The 23,783-nt window shown below is 33.4% G+C and overlaps 1 protein-coding gene across 4 annotated transcripts in view; it reads right to left on the bottom strand.

Moving 5' to 3' along the window:
* Positions 1-23,533, bottom strand: part of LOC129219256 (silk gland factor 1-like) — a 76,190-nt gene extending 52,657 nt beyond the window's left edge. For 2 of the 4 annotated variants that reach the window (XR_008580386.1, XM_054853584.1), the window contains exon 1: positions 21,776-23,533. Coding sequence is in view for 2 of the 4 variants with exons in the window: in XM_054853584.1 (XP_054709559.1) it covers positions 21,776-23,197 (1,422 nt within the window). In the remaining 2 variants the exon portion in view is untranslated. The remainder of the gene's footprint in view (positions 1-21,775) is intronic. The other 2 variants (XR_008580387.1, XM_054853583.1) reach the window with 1 other exon arrangement.
* Between the last annotated feature and the right edge of the window lie 250 nt (positions 23,534-23,783).

The following is a 23,783-nucleotide window of genomic DNA, read 5'->3' as shown; positions in this document are numbered from 1 at the left end:
AAAAAAATATTTGCCACGTAACTGAAATTCATTTTACTATTTGATTTCGGTTTCTTCATTGACATTGCAGTGGTCATAAATATTTTATATTCATGAATAAATGAGCAGTCTTTTGATAGACGAATGTTAATCATTTGTATATTGCATGTATTCTTCTGCTTGTTAATAAAAATATCTGATTTGGTTATTTTTAACTCTCTATATAGTGCATTTTGTTTCTGAAAAGATTGGTAAAATATGATTGAGTTTTCTAAGACAGAAAATGCAGATGTAGGTGCGATGTAAGTTTCTTTTTTTGTGAAGTTTTAGATGTGTGTTTGCGACGGAAGGGGTAAAAGTTAAGAAAAATACGATACAAAGTGTAAATGCATATCACTTTTTTCATGAAAACGTTCTAATAAATATTATATTCAAAATCTTATCAGATAACTTTTTCTAAACAAGTTACAAAAACGCTTCGCAAAAATCAATTTTTGGGTAGCTATTTACTTTTATGATATTTATCGTAATAGAAATGAGTTTATTACCTTTTCCAAACCAAACAACCTCTTTATAACAAAGAATTTCTAACAAACATAGCTAACCATTAAAAAGCACCCCGAATATGCTATACCTGCAGAAAAATCCCGCATAGTGGCGTCATTTCGTTAAATAAATTCGTTATAATCTAGTCCATTTATGTTTACTGAATCTCAAACGGACGCTAAAAATAAAATAATGAGACATACAAGATCCTCCGTGTACGACACGGGCATGTGCAAATACACAGGTAGCTTTCGCCCGTGTTAGGTACAAGCAAACGCGTTAAGTGGTTGAAGTTTACCAATTTCGCTTTGCAATTTACACTCCATTTTAGGTGTCATCTAAATAAATAATACCTATACTAATGAACTAAACCAAAAAGGTTGTTTTTCACTTCCTCATTATTACTGCACCTTGTAAGATTATGACGATGTAAGAGATGTGTCGTTCATTGTAAAAATATTGTACGAGTATCTCCAAATTTTTAAAATTCGTATTTGTTCGCTAAATGGTATCACGTTTAGTTACACATAACTTTTAGTGTGAAAGTGCAGCAACACACTTTTACAAAGGAAAATATCTAATGACAAATAGTAGCTGAATAACTGTTATTTTTTCCCTTACGGGAAAATTTGTAAAGGGCTTTATATAATAAGACCCAGTAAAAGCATTTACAAAAAGACAATTCACTTTTACAATGATCCATCTTACAAATAACGAATAATCAAACTGCTTTAAACTACACCATACTGCTTGTGAATTCTGATCGATAAACTTGGAAATCAACTTAAAATACATATTGAAACAAGGAACATCGATAGAAAATTGGGATTTTTATGCTCAAACTTTATTTAACATTAATTTTTGGGGATTTTTGCCCCTATTCTCGGTGTATCCCTAAGCTTCTTTGCTATTTAACCACTTCCCCCTATGTATTAAAATTAGTCGCTTTGTGTTTTATTAAATGTTCTTTCATTTATTTATTGTGATATTTTTTGGAAACGTTATCTTCATTAGAAAGGTATCGATTTCAACAAACACTATGTGCCTTTTATAAATTCTACAATTAAAAGAATAATAGTAAAAAAATTATATCAACACACATTTTTTTCCAGTTTCAGATACAATGTTTTTTACTGTACTTTACACATGGAAAAAAGGGAAACATAAGTTGATTACAATGCATTGCCTGCAGAAAAAATACCTTCAACCTATTTTCGCTAATTCATCCATCAAAATAACACCATTACTTAAAAACTAGAAAACCGCCCATCAAGGGATGACGGGTTATAATTGCTTCTATATTTGAACGAAGCAATTGCCTGTTTGATATTTCGACAGTTGAAATTTTAACTCTAACTCCAATGGATCAACCCTCAACTCCAGTAGATAGCGTTAAATGTTGACCACTTCTCTGTTTCTTCATCTGTTGTCTTATCAGTAAAACAGTTAAGTTACCGGATGCAGTTCAGTCTTGTAAAAAAAAAAGCATTTCCCTATACGTCAAACATTGCCAAAAAAATATTATCAAATTATCATAACGTGGCGCGAATTTCACTGTTGATGACGTCAGGAGCGTTACTCGAACATTAGCTATTATGTATATGAAAATGCTCAAAGGTCAAGAACCTTGCAAAATATGGAAGAATTTATCATTTTATTCGTCACATCACAATTACTGCATGCACACTTTAATTTGTTTTATTTCAACTATATATGAATAACAGCGTAAGAACCCGCAATGTTTTTCGAGTTAGTGAAAAATTGTATTCTAAAATTCAATATAAACGTATATGATAATTGTACAAAGTAGCATTAATATTGCATTTATGAACTAATAAAAGTAACGTGTGAACAATTTCGTTCAAACAATAGATCATACTGCCACTCGGAGAAATACAGTAAGGAACATTTTACATCTTTTATTGTTCCGTTTTGCACCTACTGACCAATTTGTGCAATTGCAGAACGATTTTGCACAGTCAACGCAACTGCCAGCTTAAAACCTTAGACTTTACTTTTTTTTTTAATGGAAAAATATGAAACTAAGGAAGGGCAGCATTTAAATTTTTAAATTACAAAAAGTTTATCCTACCCAATCATTATTTTCCCTAAAGCTCGGCATAAAATTGACATTAAAATTTTATTAGACTTATGCAAGAAAACGTGTTAGCATTTTCCTCTGCTACTTAGAGACAAACAACGTCTGTCCAGCGTATGCAGTCCAATCAATGGTAATCATTTCAGTTTACGAAAATAGTATTTAAACAATAATTATATCTACACTTTTTTCAATTAAAGGAAATAGAAAAATGAATATGTTTGTTAATATTTCGTTTCCAAAAAATGGGTCATATAATTTTCAATACACTAAGAAATAACTAATAATTCTGAATTTTCAAAACGGTATTGGATATAAAGCATGCTAATACTCTTATTTAAAAAAGAAAGAACAGAGCTTTTTCAGACTCATTGTAAAATACAAGTAAATATTTTCCTTTTGAAGTACCATTTGTGTCAATATTTGAATAGTGGTTTTAAAACTGCGGATTCCAGTGTATCAGCTTTTGTTAGGTGGTAATATTTGTTGACTTTATTTTTTGGAGAAAATGGATTGTATTGTCAACATAATTTGAAACTAAATTGATTTTCACGCTCTTTCTAACTAGTTTTCCATCTATTCAGATACATACAAGGTGTTTTAGCTAATCGCCTCAGATCTTCGAAGGGGGGGGGGGGATGAACCCAGGCGACTCGGAAGCTTCGAATGCTATATTTGACCCATGTCACTTTTGTTCATGCAGATTTATCATCGAAACGAATACAGTCGAATCTCGTTATCGGGTAGAACTCCAGATGTCACGTCACTTATTGTGTACAATTTTGAGTGACTCCAGTTTCACGACAGTGTTTCATTGTGAAACACAGGCTACCATGCCATTTTGGACTGCTTAGACAGGATTGGAATTTTTCCTTACAATTGAAATGTTTTCAGTAAAATAATGAAAGATCTGGAAAAATTCATTGTAGGAATTCCTGAAAAACGATAAGAGACCTGCGTTATTATAGCCCATGCATGCCACCAGAAGAATGGCGGGGCGGGTACGTAAGTTTTCTGAAAGTGATAGATTTTAGCGTTTGATATGAGGGACAATAGGAAGGAATACGAAGTAAATGGGTTTTAAAACTGTACTACGGAAGTAGCAAGACAAGAGAAAAAACCATGCTGTAGCATTGAGCTGTAGTTGATCATTGCAAGTTTCTCCCATGGGAGAAAGAGAACATTGTGCCCCTTTCTAGGTTGACATGATATACACAAAGCCTTTTAAGTGTCTAAGAATTAAGACAGCATTCTTCTATGTTCAAAAGGTAGGGATTAGCTAGCTGAATCTCTTTTCACTTAAAAATAAACTTCGTAGAAAGTACGACTGTTTAAATCATAGTTCAAATGGTAAGCAAAATCTGTTTGGGAAGTTTTGGAGAGAAATATAAAAATAAGTAAATGCAGTTATTTTTCCTATGCTTTTAGCCTTGTGCATCAACAATCCAAAATTACGTTAGTTGAACCTAAATAATAACGACAAACTATTTACTATTAGAATATTGCTTAACTATGTATTTTGAAATTATTCCGGTTAAAAGGTCGCTCCGGCTAAAATGATACATTGTATTAGACCGCCTCAAAGGTCAAGGGTGCCCACAGGTGGGATTATCACAAGTTGTGCCGTCTAAATGGGGGGGGGGGGGTAATTTTGTTTATTCATTTAGTTAAATTTATTTATTTATTTATTTTTTGCTTTTAATTTATTTTTTTTTATTTTATTCATATTTTATTTCATTTATTTATTCAGTTTGCGTGTATATGTCATTGGCATAGCACAGAACTTTTCTAATAAAACAATAATAATTAAAAATAAATGAATGAATAAATAAATAAAAATTGATAGAAAAAATAAATTAAAAAAAAGAGAACTAAAAAATAAAAAAGGGAAAGAGGGTTGAGAAAAATTGGGAGGGGAGGGAATTTGCGGCATTGAACTTGGGGGGGGGGGGTTGGGAACCCCTGCCATTTATGACGTGATTACGAGGGTCGACTATATTAACTGATATATCCTCTTTTTAATTACGATGTTCCTGTATACATCACAGTGTGAAGAAAGATTTTTCAACCCTGCATTGCTGTATGATTCCTAGTCATCGAGTTTCGCACCACCCCTCCCTGAAGTTCTAAAACGATGAACTGTAACATCCTGCTTAATAACAAAGGTCGCACATTAAGCAAGTATTATTAAGGAAACATCTACAGTAAATTTTATTTTTGCTGATAAAAAAAACCTAAATATCTCCTTGAAATACTGTGTTACCTAAATTCAGAACTGTAAAAAAAATTCCATTGTCTCAAACTACTGCTAAAACAGCATTATTTTATCACAAACTACTTTTTAAAGGAGAGCTTAAGTTTTTTGTTTCGGAGGGGGGGGGGGGAGAAGCTCAGTAATCAACAAATATCTTCGGATTAATAATTGCATATCTTAACAAGTAAACTAAAATATAAATTAGAAGCGGGGGGGGGGGGGATCTTAATCCACTTTCTTAATAACTCCGTTGTAAATTTAATACTTTGCTCTTGTGAGAAGTAATTACTTCTCCGCAGCACAATTTCTTGTAAAACTAAGTAGAGAAAAATTTTGAGATTTTTGAGGCACAGGCACATGGTTTACAATTTAAGGCATGCATAAGAAATTTTTTAAATGAAAACAAAAAAAAATAGAAAAAAGTGAAAATAAATACGCATCAACGCTACATTCCACCCCCCTCTCAATCTTCAGTAAATATAACAATTACGGATAGTCTCTATACATTTTAATCGGAGGGCAATATTAGAACCACTTTCTTCTATTTATTACTGCACTTATTTTTTGAAAATATAGTAATTTGCTTTTAAAGCAAACATATTTCTAGAAACAAACCAACGCATGTCAATATTGCATTTAAAATGTAAACAAGGACTCGCCGTTTGATTATTGCGCTTGCATATTCTGTATTTGCGGGATTTGTCTCCATCTTATTATAATATGAAGCTTCATGATACAAAATATGGAAATGAGCTTCTTTATTATCATGGTTATATTTACAATAACATGTCTACCAGTGGGTGAATAAATTGACAGATGATCCCTTTTTCCAAGCGTAAATTATCGGTTGATTCTCCTTTATCTTATCTTAGCGGAGATAGTGCATTAAGCAACAGCGTATAAGATGTACAATATAGGTTTTAGTATTTCTTACCCCGGATATCAGAAATACGAGGCGGTTTCGCTCTTTGAAATAGCTTTCTCTCAGTTACTTATTTTCTCAATCTTTTACATTACTTATAAGTTGCTAGTTTTGTTTTAACCATTCAAAATGACCGTGGGTCTGTCATTATTACCCAGAAATTCTCTCGCAGTCATTATACAAAAATATCGGAGCATGAAAATGTGAGACATTTTCTTGAAAGCTGGCTAAAAGTGGATAGGATGAAGCTTTTTGATTTCAATCTAAATAACGAGAAATTGATTGACCGAAGTAGGAATCTGACTTATAAGAATGTGGTTAACGCAGCGAGAGGAAAAACGCAAACTAGTTGTCTGTGTGGGAAAATGACTTGACGTTGTACTTCTATTTGGGTAGGCCCATAGAAGCAGCATCGACGAACTTTTCAGTTTCAATACCACAGTAATTAGACTTTAAAGAAAAAATATAAAGCTGAAAATTTACGAAGAGTATATTGCTTAACTTCGTTATCAATTCATTAGCTATTCATATTTTTCTTTTGCTTTAAAAAGAAATGAGAAATTTAATCTATTTATTCCTCAGGAGAATCCTTGTGATCTAAAGTTTGTATGATAACACAGACAGATTTTATGGAAATTGCGAAGTGTTTCTTAATAAAATGCCACGTATTTTAAGTTTGCAGTATGTCTAAATAGATCATTGCATCCCCCATTTATGTTTTATAATTTTCATTGTCTTCTTATAGTACTCAGAATTATTTTTAAAGAATTTTAACGACTTAATGCTAGGAAATAAAACATTATTTGAAATAATAAACCTTGAAAATTCTGAAGAAATATGTATTTGTATGTATCTAATTAAGCATGACAAAACAAATAGTTCATTATTGAAATCTGATATAAGTTGCCTGTGAGGAAAAGTTAAGTTGCTCGACCTACATCTCGTAACAGTTACTTCGGAATTAAGCATTTCTAACATTTAAATCACACTCAAATTCAAAAGAAATATTATGACTACCTTGACATCCAGTAACATAAACTTAATAAAGGCAAATTTCACCAAGTTTCGAAGTTTTTCAAGTTTTGTTTATGAAATATTTGCAGCTATGTGTAATTCTGAACGAAACTTTAAATTAAAAGCGTTGAAGCGAGATTTTACAAATACATCATGATGATGTGATTTTATCTTTTAAGCTCAGAAGAATCAGAAGTAAACATTTAGGAGAAGATCGAGGGGTGTGTCATAAAACCGCATGAGTTCAAGCGATAAAACCCCTCGTAAAGCTCAGTCATTCATTAACGTTTCATAAAACTCTTACTATGATATAATTTTTAAAAAAAAATCTGATTTTTAAAGAAAATAATTCTCTTCAAATGATACTTGTTTACATCCGTGTGAAAATTTTGAGCTAATAGGAAAGTTATTGCATTAATTTTTATCATGAATTCCGAGGACTGCAGTGCAAATAATTTTCTTGCGCTAACTACACTGATAAAAATTGCTTCTATAAACTACATAAACTATTGTTTAATTATAATCTGAAAAGAACAAACCTTTCTGAAATCAAGACTTATGTTAAAATTATCCTTAGCGTAACTAAACAAACCATAACTGGAGAAATAATCTGTATTATAAAAGCTGGTTTTCCATTTTAATAAACTAACATCAATTTAGCTCCTAAGTGTGGTTCTGCCTTCCTTAGAAAAGTTTACTGTAAAGTAATGTAAACACTAATATTGAGCCAGGAATGAGAGGGGGGTTTAACATTTTCCTGTTGCGTATAAATAGCTTCATTTATGAATCTTTTTTAAAAATTTTATTTTTCTCGTAAGTGTCTGCTTAGGCGTCTACGAGATTTTTTCCCGTAAGTTTGTTGCAATGCGCTGTTTACTTGGTCTCTCTTGATACGAAGAGAAGAGCATTTTTATTTGATTTGATAATGGGAAAATTGATTTTTTCTCTGTGTCCCACTGTGCGTGGGGGTTGCATCAGTTATAGTGCAATTGCTATTGGTGAACCAATGATTCGTATACGGTAAATTCTCAATTATCCGTGGAATAGGGTAGCATGGTAACCACAGATAATCTGCAAAATAGGTTAAACGAACTGATGTGTGCATCACATGACTTCCTTTTAATCCAATTTAATGTAATTTCCCCATTATTGGCAATTTTAATGTGATTCAATTGTTTACTCTCTAAATATCACCAACAGTGACCAAATTGAAACCAAATTAAAAAAAATAAAAATCGCCAAATTTGTTGCCAAGTAGGCGACAAAACTTGGCGAGCAAAAGACTGGCGATATATCACCAAGTGTCCGACAAATTATAACACCACTTCAGTTTATACCGAAATTAACAATGATTTCCCCCCAAAAAGGGGCAAAAGACCCCCTTAGGAACATCCGAATGCAACCAAAAGGGAAGGTGCACAACTAGGCCCCACTAAGAGTCTGCGTACCAAATTTCAACTTTCTAGGACATACCGTTTTTGAGTTATGCCGGATACATACACACATACGTACATACAGACGTCACGAGAAAATTCGTTGTAATTAATTCGAGGGTCGTCAAAATGGATATTTAGGGTGTCTGTAGGTTCCTAGGGGTTATTGCATAGTGACTAACGTAACATTCGCAACTGATTTTCAAACTCTTTTTACTTACACCGGGAGTAAAATTAAATGTGTTTTGGTTTAATATGCAGATTTAAAATATACAAGGTGACAGTTTTTCATTTCTACCAAGAATTTGAAGCAAAATAAGCGCTGGCAGGTGTTTTTTCACCAAAAAAAGGCATCGTGACTAACGTAACATTTTTGCAACCCTGAGAAACAATGCTTATGTTACGAGGCAAATTTTTCTGAAACTTTTGCAGGCATTTAAAATTGGCCGATATATTTGTAAGAAGTAAACAATCTATTTTTAAAAATGTAGTACAGATTTATTACAGATGAATCTTTTTTGGCCCTTAATGGCACTTTTACGAAAAACTGTGTGTGACTAACGTAACGTGACTAACGTAACCATCGAATAACAAGCAATAATGCATATAAAAAACTTTTTGTAATTAATCTCTTGCTCTTTATATTACTTTTACACTTTTTAGGAACCTTCTTTGTGTTGCATTATGGATCTTTCTTTACTTTTTTTCTATATTAGTGTAAGAAATTGAATAGAAGGATTCAGATCAATTAACTCAATTTAAATGTGCAAAAATAAATAAATAAATAAATTAAAATAAATTAAAAAAACTGCTTTTACAAACTGAATAACATCATTTTGGGCTAATAAAATCCTAACTATCTCTCTTTTAAAAAATTAGCTTTATGCAAGTTGATAGTTTCACCGAATTCTAGTATTCTGCCGATAGTTATCGTCATAAACTCCGTAGTACTTTTCAATGGCATATTATTATTTAAGATTTACTGATTCATCGAACGAATAGTGTTGTGCATCCTTTTGAATTAAAATGCAATATTGAAAAAAAAATATTCGAAAGTTTTTGCAGAATGCATTTTAATTCCAGATATCACCGCAAATGTTTGAATTTCAAAATGATCATTCTTGCATTTTCTGAAATATATGGCAGCAGCGCTTATTGTCACTGTATCATGTAATATCTTCAAATGTTTTCCAACGAGCAGCCATTACTTCATTTTAATAATAGGTGGAGATGTATTTTTTAAAAAATAGAGATGTTCTACTTTGTTAAGACTGTATTTCTATTACCTTAATTCTTAAGTTTGGATTCTTGTGTTGAATGCACATTCAGCAGAGTACTCATTTTGCTTTACTCACCTTTTTTTTTTTTTTCAATAATTCTTTAAATTGGAAGTATCTTTTTAAACACCTTTAAAAAAGTATTTTTCTAAGTAAACAGAAGGTCTGCAATGTAATATTACTGGTATTTTTCACCCGTTATATTTTTAATCAATGCAGAATGCCTACATATTCAAAATTGTTCATGAAAACGTACATTAAATTAAATAAATTTTAAGTATTAGCAGTCATTTTCAAAATGCTACGTTAGTCACATGCAAACTGTTACGCTAGTCACAGCTCAAATGTTACGTTAGTCACACCAATTATTTTATATCTAATGATACTAAAATAAATATTTTGCACTTTTTAAGTAGATATGACACAGATGTAAGAAAATAAAAAGTGATGTTTGGTTCAATCATCTGGTTTAGTTTTTAAACAGAAAATAGTTCATTTTCGTGACTAACGTAAATATTTTCAGTGAAATAACCAAACTAATTAAAATACTTATCTTATAATGTATGCAAAAAAGAACAGTCAATTTTATTCATCCAACATCTAATCATTTAGAATAAACATTAAACTTTTAAAAATTTGCAAAAATTTTTGCATTACAGAAGGAAACGTAGACGCATGTTTTTTGCACATGCTAAGCCTTTTCTACAACCTCGCACGTTTAGAGCCAGAAGAAAAACACCGAATGAAATTTTTGCAAACTGTTACTGGATTTATGTACTAGAAAGTATGCTGAATGAAATAATAGGTCAAAATTAAAACTTTGTGGAAAAAAAATTCTGAGGTTGAGGTTGACATTTCTATGGAATGACCCCTAGGCATATATCCACGTGTGGTCGGGTCGAAAAAAAAACTCAACATTCATTCGGGGGTGAGAAAAATGGAAATAGGGAAGTTTTCGATTTTTCAATTTTATTTTTATATGATAGAGTAACATGTATGAACATCATGGGTGAAAAATTTTTTGCGATACGATAAGTAGTTTTTTTAAATTAATTTTTAAAGTTCAAGCTCTTGTGACGTCAAATGGCATAGGAAGTGACGTCATCCCCTCTTACGATAGGGGAGAAGCGAAAGTCACGCATTCGACTTCGAAGACGAAAATATTCGAATATCTCATTGGTGTTACTTGAGGAAGATTATTTAGATTGTGCTTTAACGAATCCGGCCTCCATAGTGTGTTCAAAAGGATTATTGAATTTCTAAAAAATAAAAATATCACCGCGCTCAAAATGTTCCTAGCGAAAACAAGGGATCTTCGGCGGAAGACTGCCCATTCGCGCCCTGTGACGTAGGCTCGTGACGTTTCACAAGCGCGCACTTTTGCGCGTGGATTTTTAAAAATTCATTAAAAATCAACCATGGTGTTTTAAAATTCGGCGATGGTGAATTTTTTAGTTTTGAGGGTCAATTAACAATATCCAATAGCCAAAATATGAACTTTTAATAGGTTGCAACTTCCCTATTAAGGCCGATTTTTGAGTGAAAATTTTTTCGCGAATACAACACTTCCTTTTTTGTAAAAGGAAGTAAAAAAGGGTACTAGTATATATTCAATATCTTAAAAAATCAATAAAATTCGCATACGTTTAAACTATAGTTAAAAATGGCAACAGTATATGTAAAAAGCTAAAAAAGGATCGCCCATTGTTGCAAACGGAGTATATACACAATCGAGCAAATCGTGCTAACAGACCAAGCTAGGTTACACCAAAAACATATTGAGGAGAGGTATTTTTTCGAACAAAACTGGTCTGGTCACTCGTTTACGCGAGTAAGTGTAGTAGATCTAAAAATCAGTTGTGTGGATCTAAAGCAGTTAGTATAGTGTAGATCTAGAATCAGTTTTCAATTAGTCTGGTTTCGGTGACCTTGGAAGGTTTGGTGACATTTAAAGGAAGCAAGAAAAAAGAAATAGGAATGTCTAAATATAGATTTGGTACTTAATAAGTCAAAATGGGTGCATTTATCTGCATTCTTTTAACCGTCGCAGATTTTTTTGGAGGTTTTCTGCATTGAAAGTTTCACAGAACTTAATACCGATTCGTAGACTTCTAATAATTTAAATACATGCTTAACTATAGAGTATAAACACAAGATTTATCTATAATATTTTGGTTAAAAACTAGAAACTTTCGAGAGATCTTTTTGACACTGTTAAAAATAAAATGAATGAATATACAAAATTTAAATGTAATTTTAGCTCGTGCTTCAGTTTATTATGAATTTTTATGCAATTTGAAAATTTTTCGGAAAATTTAGCCGCTTTATGAAACGAAATTGATTTCTATAAGAAACGAAACCCTAATGCAGGTTTTCAGGAAAAAAATAAACGAGGGGAAGAATATAGAATTTTTATGGATAGCGTTTTTTTTTCCTTTTTACTTCCTTTTACAAAACAGGAAGTATTGTATTCGCGAAAAAATTTTCACTCAAAAATCGGCCTCAATTTCCATTTTTCTTACCCCCGAATGAATGTTGTTTTTTTCGACCCGAAAACACGTGGATATGTGCCTAGGAACCTACAGACACTCGAAATATCCATTTTGACAACCCCCGAGATAATTACAACGAATTTTCTCGTGACGTCTGTATGTACGTATGTATGTGCGTATGTGTGTATGTATCTCGCATAACTCTAAAACGGTATGTCGTAGAAAGTTGAAATTTGGTACGTAGACTCCTAGTGAGGCCTAGTTGTGCACCTTCTCTTTTGGTTGCATTCGGATGTTCTTAAGGGGGTCTTTTGCCCCTTTTGGGGGGGAAATCATTATTTATTTCGATGTAAATTCAAGTGGTGTTATAATTTGTCGGACACTTGGCGATACATCGCCAGTCTTTTGGTCGCCAACTTGGCGATAAATTTTGCGATTTTTTTTTTTTTTGGTTTCAATATGGCCACTGTTGGTGATATTTAGAGAGTAAACAATTGAATCACATTAAAAATGCCAATAATGAGGAAATGACATTAAATTAGAGTAAAAGGAAGTCATGTGATGCACACATCAGCTCGTTTGCTTTAGATTTTTTTTTTATTGTTCAGTCGACCCAAAGGTAAACATTTACCATTTAAGAAAGGCGATTCTTAGTTTCTCTTCTGATAAAATCGAAGTTCTACGTGGCAATAAACTAGAAACTTGACTCTATGTTTTTCTTTAGGTCGGATGAGAAAACTGTCCAATATGAGGATATGTAATACCGGGTTTATAGAAAACAGTTTAACATTAACGTATTTGAGTGAAGCGCCCACGCGTATTTGCTCTACAAGAGAGATTTCATTTATATGTTGATCTTGCTGTGATGGTATTATCGCGCTCATTTTTATCTATGGCCATCGTTTATATGATGATATAGACAGAAAATGACGCATGAGTTGAGGCATTGGTGATAAAGGAAACTCAAAATTAGGGAATAGATCACGTTAAAATAGAAAATGAATACTTGCACGTTTCTCGTGTGTTAAGTAATGAAAACATAAATATTTCACGTCTGTTGAGGCGGCTTGCTTAATTCAATGGAGACATTTATCTTTGAAAGTTGAGCATTTAATTTATATACAGTGTGAAATTCTCTCCACCTCTGTTGTAGTCCACATTTTTCAAATTTTGTAACAAGAAAAATTCAGAAATAATAATAACGATAGAATAAAAATTAAAATGTTGAAATTTGAGAAGAAGTTACATCAACATTCGTATAGTAAAATGGCCGTATGTTAATCAATAATTGCCAAGAAATAATAGCAACAACTATTTTAAAGCTATAGCGTAATAAAAGTTTAGAGCCGAGTGATGAAGAAGCTCAATTCTAGCTTTGAAACAGCCGTTTGCTATAATTCCTTACTTTCGTCTCATTTTCCATGTGCAGAAGTTTCCTTAAAAAAGGAAAAAGGAAATTGCAGTAATACTTCGCTTACGATTTCAAAAGTGTGCGTGATAGGAATGTCCGACAGCTACTCTTTTTGTGCAATTAAACAATGTATAACTATTATTTACATAGTTTTCATAATTTAAGTACTAAACTCACAGCGGATTAAAATTTAAAGTGAAATAGAAAAATTACGAAGGAGATATATGTGAGGTAAAATGGGATATAGTTTTCAATGATGTAGTTTAAGCAGAAAACAGAACATATGCAGAAGATACAAAACTGAAGTTTATACTAATTAGTTTGATTTGAAACGTTTTTATAACCGCGTAATACAAGTGGAAGACCATAAAGGATCATATATACACTGTTTGCGTAAGAGGCTACAAACTTGAAAGCAATTGAAATTATTTTATACATCGCATTTATAAGAAAAAGGAAAACTACACATCCAAATTTCAGAAAGCAAATTTGTAAATAGAATGCTAAGTTAGAAAAATGAGTTCCACGGAAAGAAAAGTAATAAATTTAAAAGGTGGTTTTAAAATGAAGGTAGAATAAATTTATTTGTTTCAAGGGTCGTATGCATCCACCATGCAATAAGAACGAGACAGAAAACCAACACCTTCAACAAACCTGCATAATGCACCCACCTTACTAGCATAACCAGCAAGCATTTACCTTCTTTTGAGGAGGGGGTAGGGTCATAACAGTCCACAAATGTTACTATGTAAAATACGAGTACCATACTATAACTCCTTAGTTCTTACCTCGATCCTCTATTTTTGCATTTTTAAAACTACATTTTTATATTTCTTGACCTGAACCAAGTTTCAGCATTATTGGTTAAAATTTCCTTCTGTGCAGTTTTTTTTCTGCGTAATCTATTAAAATTTCAAACAATGTACGGATATAGACTCTGTTTTTTGATCCCTAAGTACGTTTTAAAAATGTAACCTTAACTCAGTTGATGACGTACTAAGCATTACCGTAAACATTAAAAAGTATTCCTCAAAATTTTATTAGAACAAAATAATAAAAGATGAGTTGAAAATTTTAATATTTTTTCTCCTTTGTGCTTGTTAGGAATTAAGTAAAACAATAAATTTTAAGTAACGCGAAGTTGATAAATTTGTTTACAAGAAATTTTCTCATTACGTATTTCATACATTAATCTCCTTAAACAAAATCTTGTTCGGATTAAATATTTTTTAATCTTTTACACCGATAACTGCGAAATTATTATTAGTCCACGAAAAATTATTCAGTTCTAAAAAAAAAAAAAATTCTCGCAAAACCAATTATATGTTTGAAAAACAGCAAAACTACTCTCGCTCTACTCACCTAATTATCAGAAAGAAATTTATTTTCAACTGTAAAGCAGTTTTCTTTAAGAAATACCAGAAACAATAGACAATCCACGCGTCATATCTTCATTCAGTTTATCCCGTTCATTACACTGCACTTTTTTTCTGCCCATTATTTTTTTCTTTCGACGAAAGTTATCCATATTAATGATTCCTTGAAAATACCTTATTACGAACATTGTGATTTGGTTTCCTCGGAGAAAAATAATTGCTCTCGAGCTTCCAATTCAAACAAAGCATTTCGCTGAGCAAACAATTGCTTATAAATGACAAAAGGGAGGCAAGTCCATAAGCAAGAGTATGATGATTTATTTTTAAAGTCACATCAGATGTTTGATTTAATTTCTTTATTGGATTTCGGGGAAGCTGATCAGACTTGTTATTTTGAAACTTAGTTTTAGTTTACGTTTTGAGCAGAAGCAATTCAATACAAAAATCTGAAATGATTTTTTTGTCGTAGAGATGTTTTTTTTTATTAGGGCGTAATACAGAGTTTACATTTCATTTGATTCGGATAATTTAATTGCTATTTCTTCACTTAAGAAAATTTCTTTCGTTACTTTTTTTTCTGCACAATTCAACAAAACCGAGAAAGAAAACTGCATGTTCTATTTCTGTTAAAAAATTTAAATTGGAAAATAATATTTTTTTTTCAATGTATGTTACGCCGTTTTATTTACAGATTGTTTTAAGGAAGTAGTTATTAAAAAGTATTTGTTTAATATGTTCGGTTTTTTTTTTTTTTGTATTGTAATTGAAGTTTATTTTATAAAACATATACCTCCTAAAAGTCAATGCAACCTACTGCAGATTTCAATAGGCCATTGCAAACGATCATATTTGAACACTATTTATTAAAAAAAAAAAATTGTTTAATTAGCTAGTTCTAATAGTTAGCAATTTTTTCTTCATTCAGTTCGAAACGAAATAAAATTGCTAGCTTTAAAAAACATTTGAATACGTGCAATATACCGATAGCCTAGGTATGACATCCAGAGACTGTGGACTCTGGCTGGTGCGCTAAGTTCATTTTAGCTACTAGTTTGTTGGTTATCTCAGCTTCAGTAAAAGAGCATCTGCCTCTGGTTTGGTTATTGACTATTCGAGATAAGTCCATAATAACGACGAAACTGCAGTTTCTGCATATCATAACCGGACAGTCGGAATATTGCAAGCAGTTCTTCTACAGCCCTGCCTTACGATGGTAACTTAATGCTTATTTGAGTATAGTTTCATGTGTATTATAACGTGGTGATTTCAAGCTTAAGCTTCGGTACTCAAAGTTGCAGTACTTTTTTTTAATTGTATTTTAGTTTCATTTTCTTTTTTTTTCATTCGTATGAACGAGAGAAACAAAAGAAAGGGTCATTAAAGATTGAACAGGGTTAAGGAAATGCTGAATTCTTATTGTATTATTCTTGCATTTGATTGCAAAGGCTGATGGCATTAAAATTTAACATTTCAAATTTTAACTTTATCAGTTAAAAAAGACTATCCGATTATAAACCGATTTACAAACAGATGCTGCGGGTAAACTTTTAAAGGGGGGGGGAAGAAACTCTAAGAAACTTTTTTATACAGTACAACACAAAAGAAATCAGACTATCATATTAAAAGAAAAGATAGCGACTTGACTCTCTGTTTATGGTTAAGAGAGAAAACCCAAACTAAATCTGAAAAAAAAAAAAAAAAATATTTTGTGCTCCATTTATGAGTGCGGAAGTGTATGATCTAAATTTTCAAATTAACTCATAACCACTGAGGTTTGATAGTTTACACCCCCAGAAGAATTGCACTTTTGCATTCAAATGCTTCGTAGCGTTTGCATATGTGTCTTTATATGCATATAAAAAGCCCTTAGGGTACTGTTTTACTTGTGTTAAATTTAAAAAAAAATGAATAAATCATTAAATGAAATTCCTAGTTTTATTACGGTAAATTTTATGGAGTGAACAAGAAATATAATGTTATACACCCCACCTTACCATTTACGTTACAAAAAACTCATATAACCAGTTAAGGGTTTGATGTATAAAAACTCGTTTGATGTCTTCTGTATATTTTATTCAGTGCGTTGAAAGATAGCTACAGTATTAATGCAAAAAAGAATACTAATTGCATACTTCTCCTAACGATTGAAAACAGGTTTACTGGAAACTTATGCTACCATAACTGAAATTTTTAGAACTAAATCCTAATTCCTTAGCAAAATCTCAACAGCAGTTCGCATTATTAATTTGTGATTACTCGTTAAAAAAAAAAAATCGATCTTCCTAATCTTGTAACCACTCGTCTCCCAAATTAGTCACTGGGTGTTCAGGTAAGTAAAAATTTTGTGTAGCATCATTAAAGTATAGAATATTCCCCTATAAATGATAACCATGCGAAATTGAAAATCTATACGTATTTATATATTATAAAACTATTATTATGAGAAAGTATGAGACTTCAGTGAGAATGTAACTCTATTGAGTAACTTTTTCCCATTCCTATGTTAATTTATAGAACTCAACAAGAAAATGAAAGAAGCTGCGTCAGATCTTTATGCCACCAAACTATTATTCTGTGCAATCATAACTGAAAATGTGTGAGCGAGTTTAAATGTTTTATGATTATGACTTTGATCAATGCTCAAAAATCAGATGAAAAGCCTACTGCAGTGAATTAAACAAAGAAGGAAAAAGAAGTTATTTCTATCACTACAACCTATTTTGTTTTCGTCATAACATACTTCAAAACATTTGCATTGCAAAATGTCTTTTTAAAAAAATAATAATTATAACACCAATAAAAATAACAATACTAATGAATGAGTACCAATTGTTAATTTTGAAGTTTACATTGCGTACTATCACTAGTGCAGCCAGAAATAACTTCTGAAGGGAGGGAGGGGTGATCAAAAGTACCTTTTGGAGGGTTTTCTGTTTTTTTTTTTTTTTCAAAAATACCTAATGTAAAGGTTTTTTGATCAAATATACTTTCCGAAGCGGTTTTTTGGATTAAAAATGCCTTCTGAAGGATTTTCTTTTTTTGGATAAAAACAGCACTTTTATATGCATAAACTACTGTATTAGAATTTGCATTTATGTTAAACCAATGGCTCCGAGGGGGGGGTTCACCCCCCCCCCTCGCTGCGCCACTGCGTACTATAGTAAATTTATGAGAGAAAGAAATAATGAATGAATACCAATTGTTAATTTTCAAGTTTACATTACGATCTATCAATCAGTGCGGTACGACAAGAGTGTCAAAAAGACAAGAATTCTTTCCTTCCCTTTGTGCCAAATGGAAAATTTAATCAAGTAACAGCAAAATATGTTAACACTTGAAGCGAGCTTTTGCATACTTTGGAAGCAGTAAATTCATTTACTTTCAAGATTCTTTGTTTTCTGCTGCCAAACCCTTCATTTACAGGAATCAAGAGGGGGCATTTATGTGTGCATGTAAACCAGCACATAAATGAACCAAATTGAAAATAAAAGTTATACAGAACCGAACGCATCAATCTAAAAACAATTATTTTGCATTTATGAAAGTTTGCTTCTTTTTATCAATGTTTATATCATTCCAACATGTGAAGCCAAAATATTAAACTTTCTTTAGAGTATAATACTAAATTTATTTCTTAAACGTTTTCAAAGTTATTTAAGAAATAAGTATTGCATTATTAATAGTTAACGGTAAAAGTAATGGTAGATGAAATCCTTTTATGAAACAGACTTTCCCGACGGCACTGGAAAGATCATTACAAAAGCCAAGACTAAATTCCTAACAAAGGAACGAGAGCCTTCGACCGTTTAGCTGAATTTTTTAAGTGGAAACATTCTGTGAAAACTCACAAGAATATTGAAAAAAAATTATAGGCGACGAGCTGCTTAGCAAATTAAGCCCTGAATGTTGTTCATACAGTGAAGCACCATTCATACGTTTTTGAAAGAACTGCATGAAAAAAACGAAGAAATAAAAAAAAGTAATACATATTAATGTATATGTTTAAAGAAAACATATACATTAATATGTATTGGACTCTGCAGTGACCAATTTACAAAACGTATAAATGGTAAAAACGTATGAATGAGAAACGTATAAACGGTGCTTCACTGATAAATTTAAATTTTACAATTTATACATTAAAAGGGTTGCACTATAGCTAACTAACTTAAGAAATCTTACAAATTGTTTTCATAAAAGTGTTGTTTTGGGAAATTGTTCTTTTTTTAATCTAATTTAAATACACTTCAAGTGTTAGTTTTGGAAATCCGAATCTCAGGAGTACGAATTTCGTTCATGGAGGCTCCCATCAAGATAAAAAAATGCTTAATTATCCTTTTTTATGATATTACATATGTTCGTAGAATGATAAACTACGTAAACCTTTCTGTCACTGGTATAGGGTATTAGTGTGCACCATTCAGATACGAAAAGAGGATGCCTGAAGACCTTGAACGCTCAAACAGAGAAAAGTTCAGTTTAGCTTGTCTGAGACTATTTAAATTGCTTAGTTCTGGTTGCAAAAGAACGTTTAAAAAAGAATCTTTAAAAAAAAATTAAGCTCAGAATCAACCTTATGACCATTAAATTAAGTACGGAAATCTCAGAAGTAAATTTCAGAGAATGTTTCTTTTTTTGGTTAAAAATGTAATGAACTCTTTCTATTTGTTACAGGTAAAAGTATTTGCACATTGGCTTAGCAAACAAGTACTCGGTATTATTACACACAAAAAATGTCAATGGAATTTCATTTGAAAAGTTAATCATATCTAGTAGCAAAGCAAGCATAAGCCAAAGTATCTGCATAAGCTCTGCAACAACTTTATATTATAAGAACTTTGATAAGTGAATTTAACGAATATAAGAGAAATTGAAAAATGTCTTTCAGTTATGATACCCTGAAATGGGAAGCGTAATTCACAGTTGTAAACTTTCCCTAAGTTTTATTGAATAATTCAAGGATTAATGATATGAATTAACAATCAAGGCTATGAATTAACAACTTCTTTCTTTTTAGCTACGTTTCCGAGTATAAAGTGCATAAAATGGCTCGTTTCTAACAGACTTCAAAAAATTGGAAAGCTAGCAATAGCCATAAAAAGCTATTTGTCATGGACTACTTAATACTAACTATAATACGTAAAGAGTTCGTGTTCAAATAAGTCATATAAAAACTGAAATAAGAAAGCACAGTACCTGAGTCGAGACTTCAGTGAAAAGTTTAATATTTCGTTAAATATTAGTTTGATAAGGATTTTATTTCCCGTGTTTTCAGCAAACAGTTAATAAATTGCTTTAATGCTTTTTAGTGTTATTGTTTTCTGAAAATAATGTTCAGTACTGTACCATACTGAATCTTTAAAAAAATATATTTTTTGCTTATTTAATCACTTTGAAAAATTGTAGTTTAAAACAGTGTTGTAGAATGCTGTGTTGAACAACTTAGTTTAACGATCTACAAAAACACTGAATAATTCGTTTGATACAGCGAATTATCTACAGAATTTAAAGTGAGTTATGTAATTAAAGTCTCATGTATGGGATTAGGTCTAGATTTGCATTAAAAACAAGTTTCAGTCGTTATGAATTTCATTTGGGAACATATATTATTCCGAGGAATAATGCAGATGAAACAAAATTAGCGAAGAAACTTAGATTTTAGACTTTTTCGTAAATGTTATGTGCAGCTTGATCACTAGTATTTTATTCACTGAAAACTCTTAGCATGCAAATGTTTCTGATGATATGAATGTGTTTGGCTGGCGAAATTGCCACACTTTTAAAACTCAGATATAGTGAGGGATCTTATTTTAAGCTAGCTATATAAAAATATACTGTAATTGATCGATGTGTCGCATTTTTGCACAAGTTCACTGAATTAGAAGAAATAAATATTCGACAAAAAGTTTTGTGTTTATTCAAATAAAAAGTAATTTATTGCATGGGGGGGGGGCTATTTAACACACTTTAAAAACGAATGATTTTTAACTATTACTTAGGCGTTATAGTGATCAAAAAATGGTTTAAAATATACGAATTATGAATACGATCATTTTAGTCCTTAACGAGTTAGTTATTGATTTAAGGTGATTTGATAATTAAAAAGCTGAAGGAAAAATAAAAGAAAAATAATAAAAACGACAATTTATTCATTATAATAAACTAAACTACAGAAAAACAAGCTTTTTTATTTGCGATATTTTTATGCCATAACTAAATTGGAATTCTATGAATTTGGTTTCAGCACATAATAAAAATCTTGCATATTTTATGCATAGAAAGTTTCTTTAAAATTAATTAAAAGATACAAAAAAAAAAAAAAAGAATATTCTTAAACTAATTTTTGCACTTTTCTGTTTAAAAAGTTTCCTTCACTTCACCCATACAAACTTTTGTTTTGGTATAAATGCATATTTACTAATATTTTCATACGTATTTTTCAAATGACTTATTCACACAAATTTTAATAAAATGTTATTAAAAATTCATTCTTTTGAAAAATGTATTTATTTTTACATATGTTCACATATGTTTTAAAAATAACTTTCTAATACTTATTCTATCCAATATATTTATCGAAATAAAAAACGATATTTTCAGGTAAATGGTAAACATTGTTGAAAGAAAAAAAAAATTACCTAGGCAAACAATTAAACCCACACTAACGTAAAACATCTTACATTACGTGGAAATAAATGAATCAAATATTTTACATTTAAGCGAATATTTATGAGATTTGTGGCATTATTTCAAAAGGCTTCCATTAGGTAGATAAATGCATTAAATTTAATCTAAACAATTTAGAAAATGTTTCTGATTTAATTTTTTTTCAATCTTAAAATGTTTTTTAATTTAATACATAATACTTTGGTCAGAAATTGTGATATTCGAGTTCAGTTTCGAATACGATTCTCTTCGTTTTAAACACATGCAAAACATAAATAATGAATGAGTTAAGATTACAGTTAATTACCTACATGCCCGAGGTCGTCGACTGGTGCACGGAATACAACGACGAGTGATAGTAGGAAGAGGCATCATTGGGCAAGGAATGCTGTCCTCCGGGGCCTACGGGGGACAGAGGGGCATAGGCCCCGTACTGGACCATGTCGTAAAGTTTCATGTCTGCTTTGTTCTCGCTGGCGATGATATTGTTGATGGAAAACGGGTGATTTGAAGGGTTGAAATGAGGGTCTGTTTTCAACTGTCCCGCGGCAAGCATTCCGGAGTGCAGAACGGCAGCTTCTGTGAGATTGCGAGGATGGATGGCGGCGAGCTGGTGTTCGAGGGCCGCATGGTGCATGCCCCCTTGTCCGTTGATGGGTGGACTACAGCAGGAAGGGTCCTCTGCCTTGCATGCGTCGACGAGGTGGGAATTGCTGGGATGTGGCGTCATCTGATGGCCTCCGTAGCCCTGTGGACCCATTCCATGAGGGCTGCTGTTTGGTGTACCCCTCTGCACGTGGTGATGCTGCTGAAGGTGGTGTGGAGGTTGCTGGTGCGGATGCGGGGACATCCGGCCCTCGCTGCTGCCCCCTTTGCCGGACGGGGACGGGCTCCTCGGGCTGTTCTTGGCGGCCTGTCGGACGGCTTCTTTCTTCTCGCACTTAAACCTCTTTTGGCGGCGCAAGTAACAGCCGTTCTCGAACATGTTGCCCGAGTCCGGGTGCAGGGTCCAGAAGCTGCCCTTTCCCGGTTTATCCGGCGTTCGCGGAACCTTCACGAAGCAGTCGTTGAAACTGAGACTGTGGCGGATCGAGTTCTGCCAACGTTGTTGGTTCTGTCGGTAGTAAGGGAAGAGGTCCATTATGAATTGGTAGATCTCACTGAGTGTCAGCATCTTGCTCGGACTGTTCTGGATCGCCATAGTGATCAGGGAAATGTAGGAGTAGGGGGGCTTCGCGTGCGAGTAGCTTCTGCGGTAGGTTTTGTCGGCCCGGGCCCGCTGGAGGGCTGCTGTGGCTGCGCTCGCCGACCCGTCTCCGGCCCCCGCGTGGCTCGCGAAGTCTCGTCCGGCTGCGGCGACTAGAGGCGTGTTCATGCTGCCCAGTCCGGCCATGGTGCCCATGCAGGCCGGAGAGGTCATGCCGTTCATGCTTTGGTTCAGAGAGTTCATACCGCCGAGCGGGGTCATGGCTGTCATGGTTGGAGACATGCAGGTGCCAGCCGTGCCACCGACGCCCATGCCCATGCCGGCAGCGGGGCCCATGCCGCCCATGGCAGAGGCCGACATCATGTTGGTGCCGAAACTTTGCGGTGAATAGTTCATGCCGGCCATGCTCATGGATGAGGCCGTGGCACTGTTCATGCTGTAGCTGTTGCTCATGGCACTCATGGGCTGCATGGAGCCCATGCTGCAGCTCGAGTCCGGGTAGCCTTTGTGGCTGAGCATCATCACGAAACAAAGTTTGGTTAAAAATCACAACACAGGAAAAAAGAAGTTAATGGAGTCGAAGCGGCATCGAGGGGGTGTGGATGCGGTCCAGGTGCACGGGTCTGACCGGTGACCTTCCAGCCTGGCTCGAGACCACGTGCGCTCGGCCCGTGTAAACACACTTGAGCGGCGAAACGAGCGGCTCAGGCAAAGAGTAAGTGACTTCACTATCCTCGCACTCGTAGCAGCGCTTCGGCTCAAACTCCGTCCGTAGAGTGTCAACCCTAGGTAAATAAGGAAAGGCACACAAAACCGAATTCGCACCGCTCCGGCCTTGGAACTACGCCCCTCTGCATGCAAATCCACCTCCGGATCTGTCCTGCCGATCACTAACGACATCCACGGTCCGTCCCCTTCCACGTGACGTAGGCGCCCCTCCGCCAATCACCGCCCGCCTCTGGTGCCGCCTAGATCACGTCCGGGGCGGGGCTTATCTCATCTGATTCTTCCCCGCAACAGGCTCCCTACTCGGCGTTCGTTCTCTCGCAAGCCCGATTAGGCGTTCACCTAATTATAGGCTTGTTAGACCGAGTCGGAAGTCAACACA

Source organism: Uloborus diversus, chromosome 3 (genome assembly GCF_026930045.1).
Source record: "Uloborus diversus isolate 005 chromosome 3, Udiv.v.3.1, whole genome shotgun sequence".
Taxonomy (NCBI): Eukaryota; Metazoa; Arthropoda; class Arachnida; order Araneae; family Uloboridae; genus Uloborus; species Uloborus diversus.
This window is presented reverse-complemented; position numbering and strand designations above follow the sequence as displayed.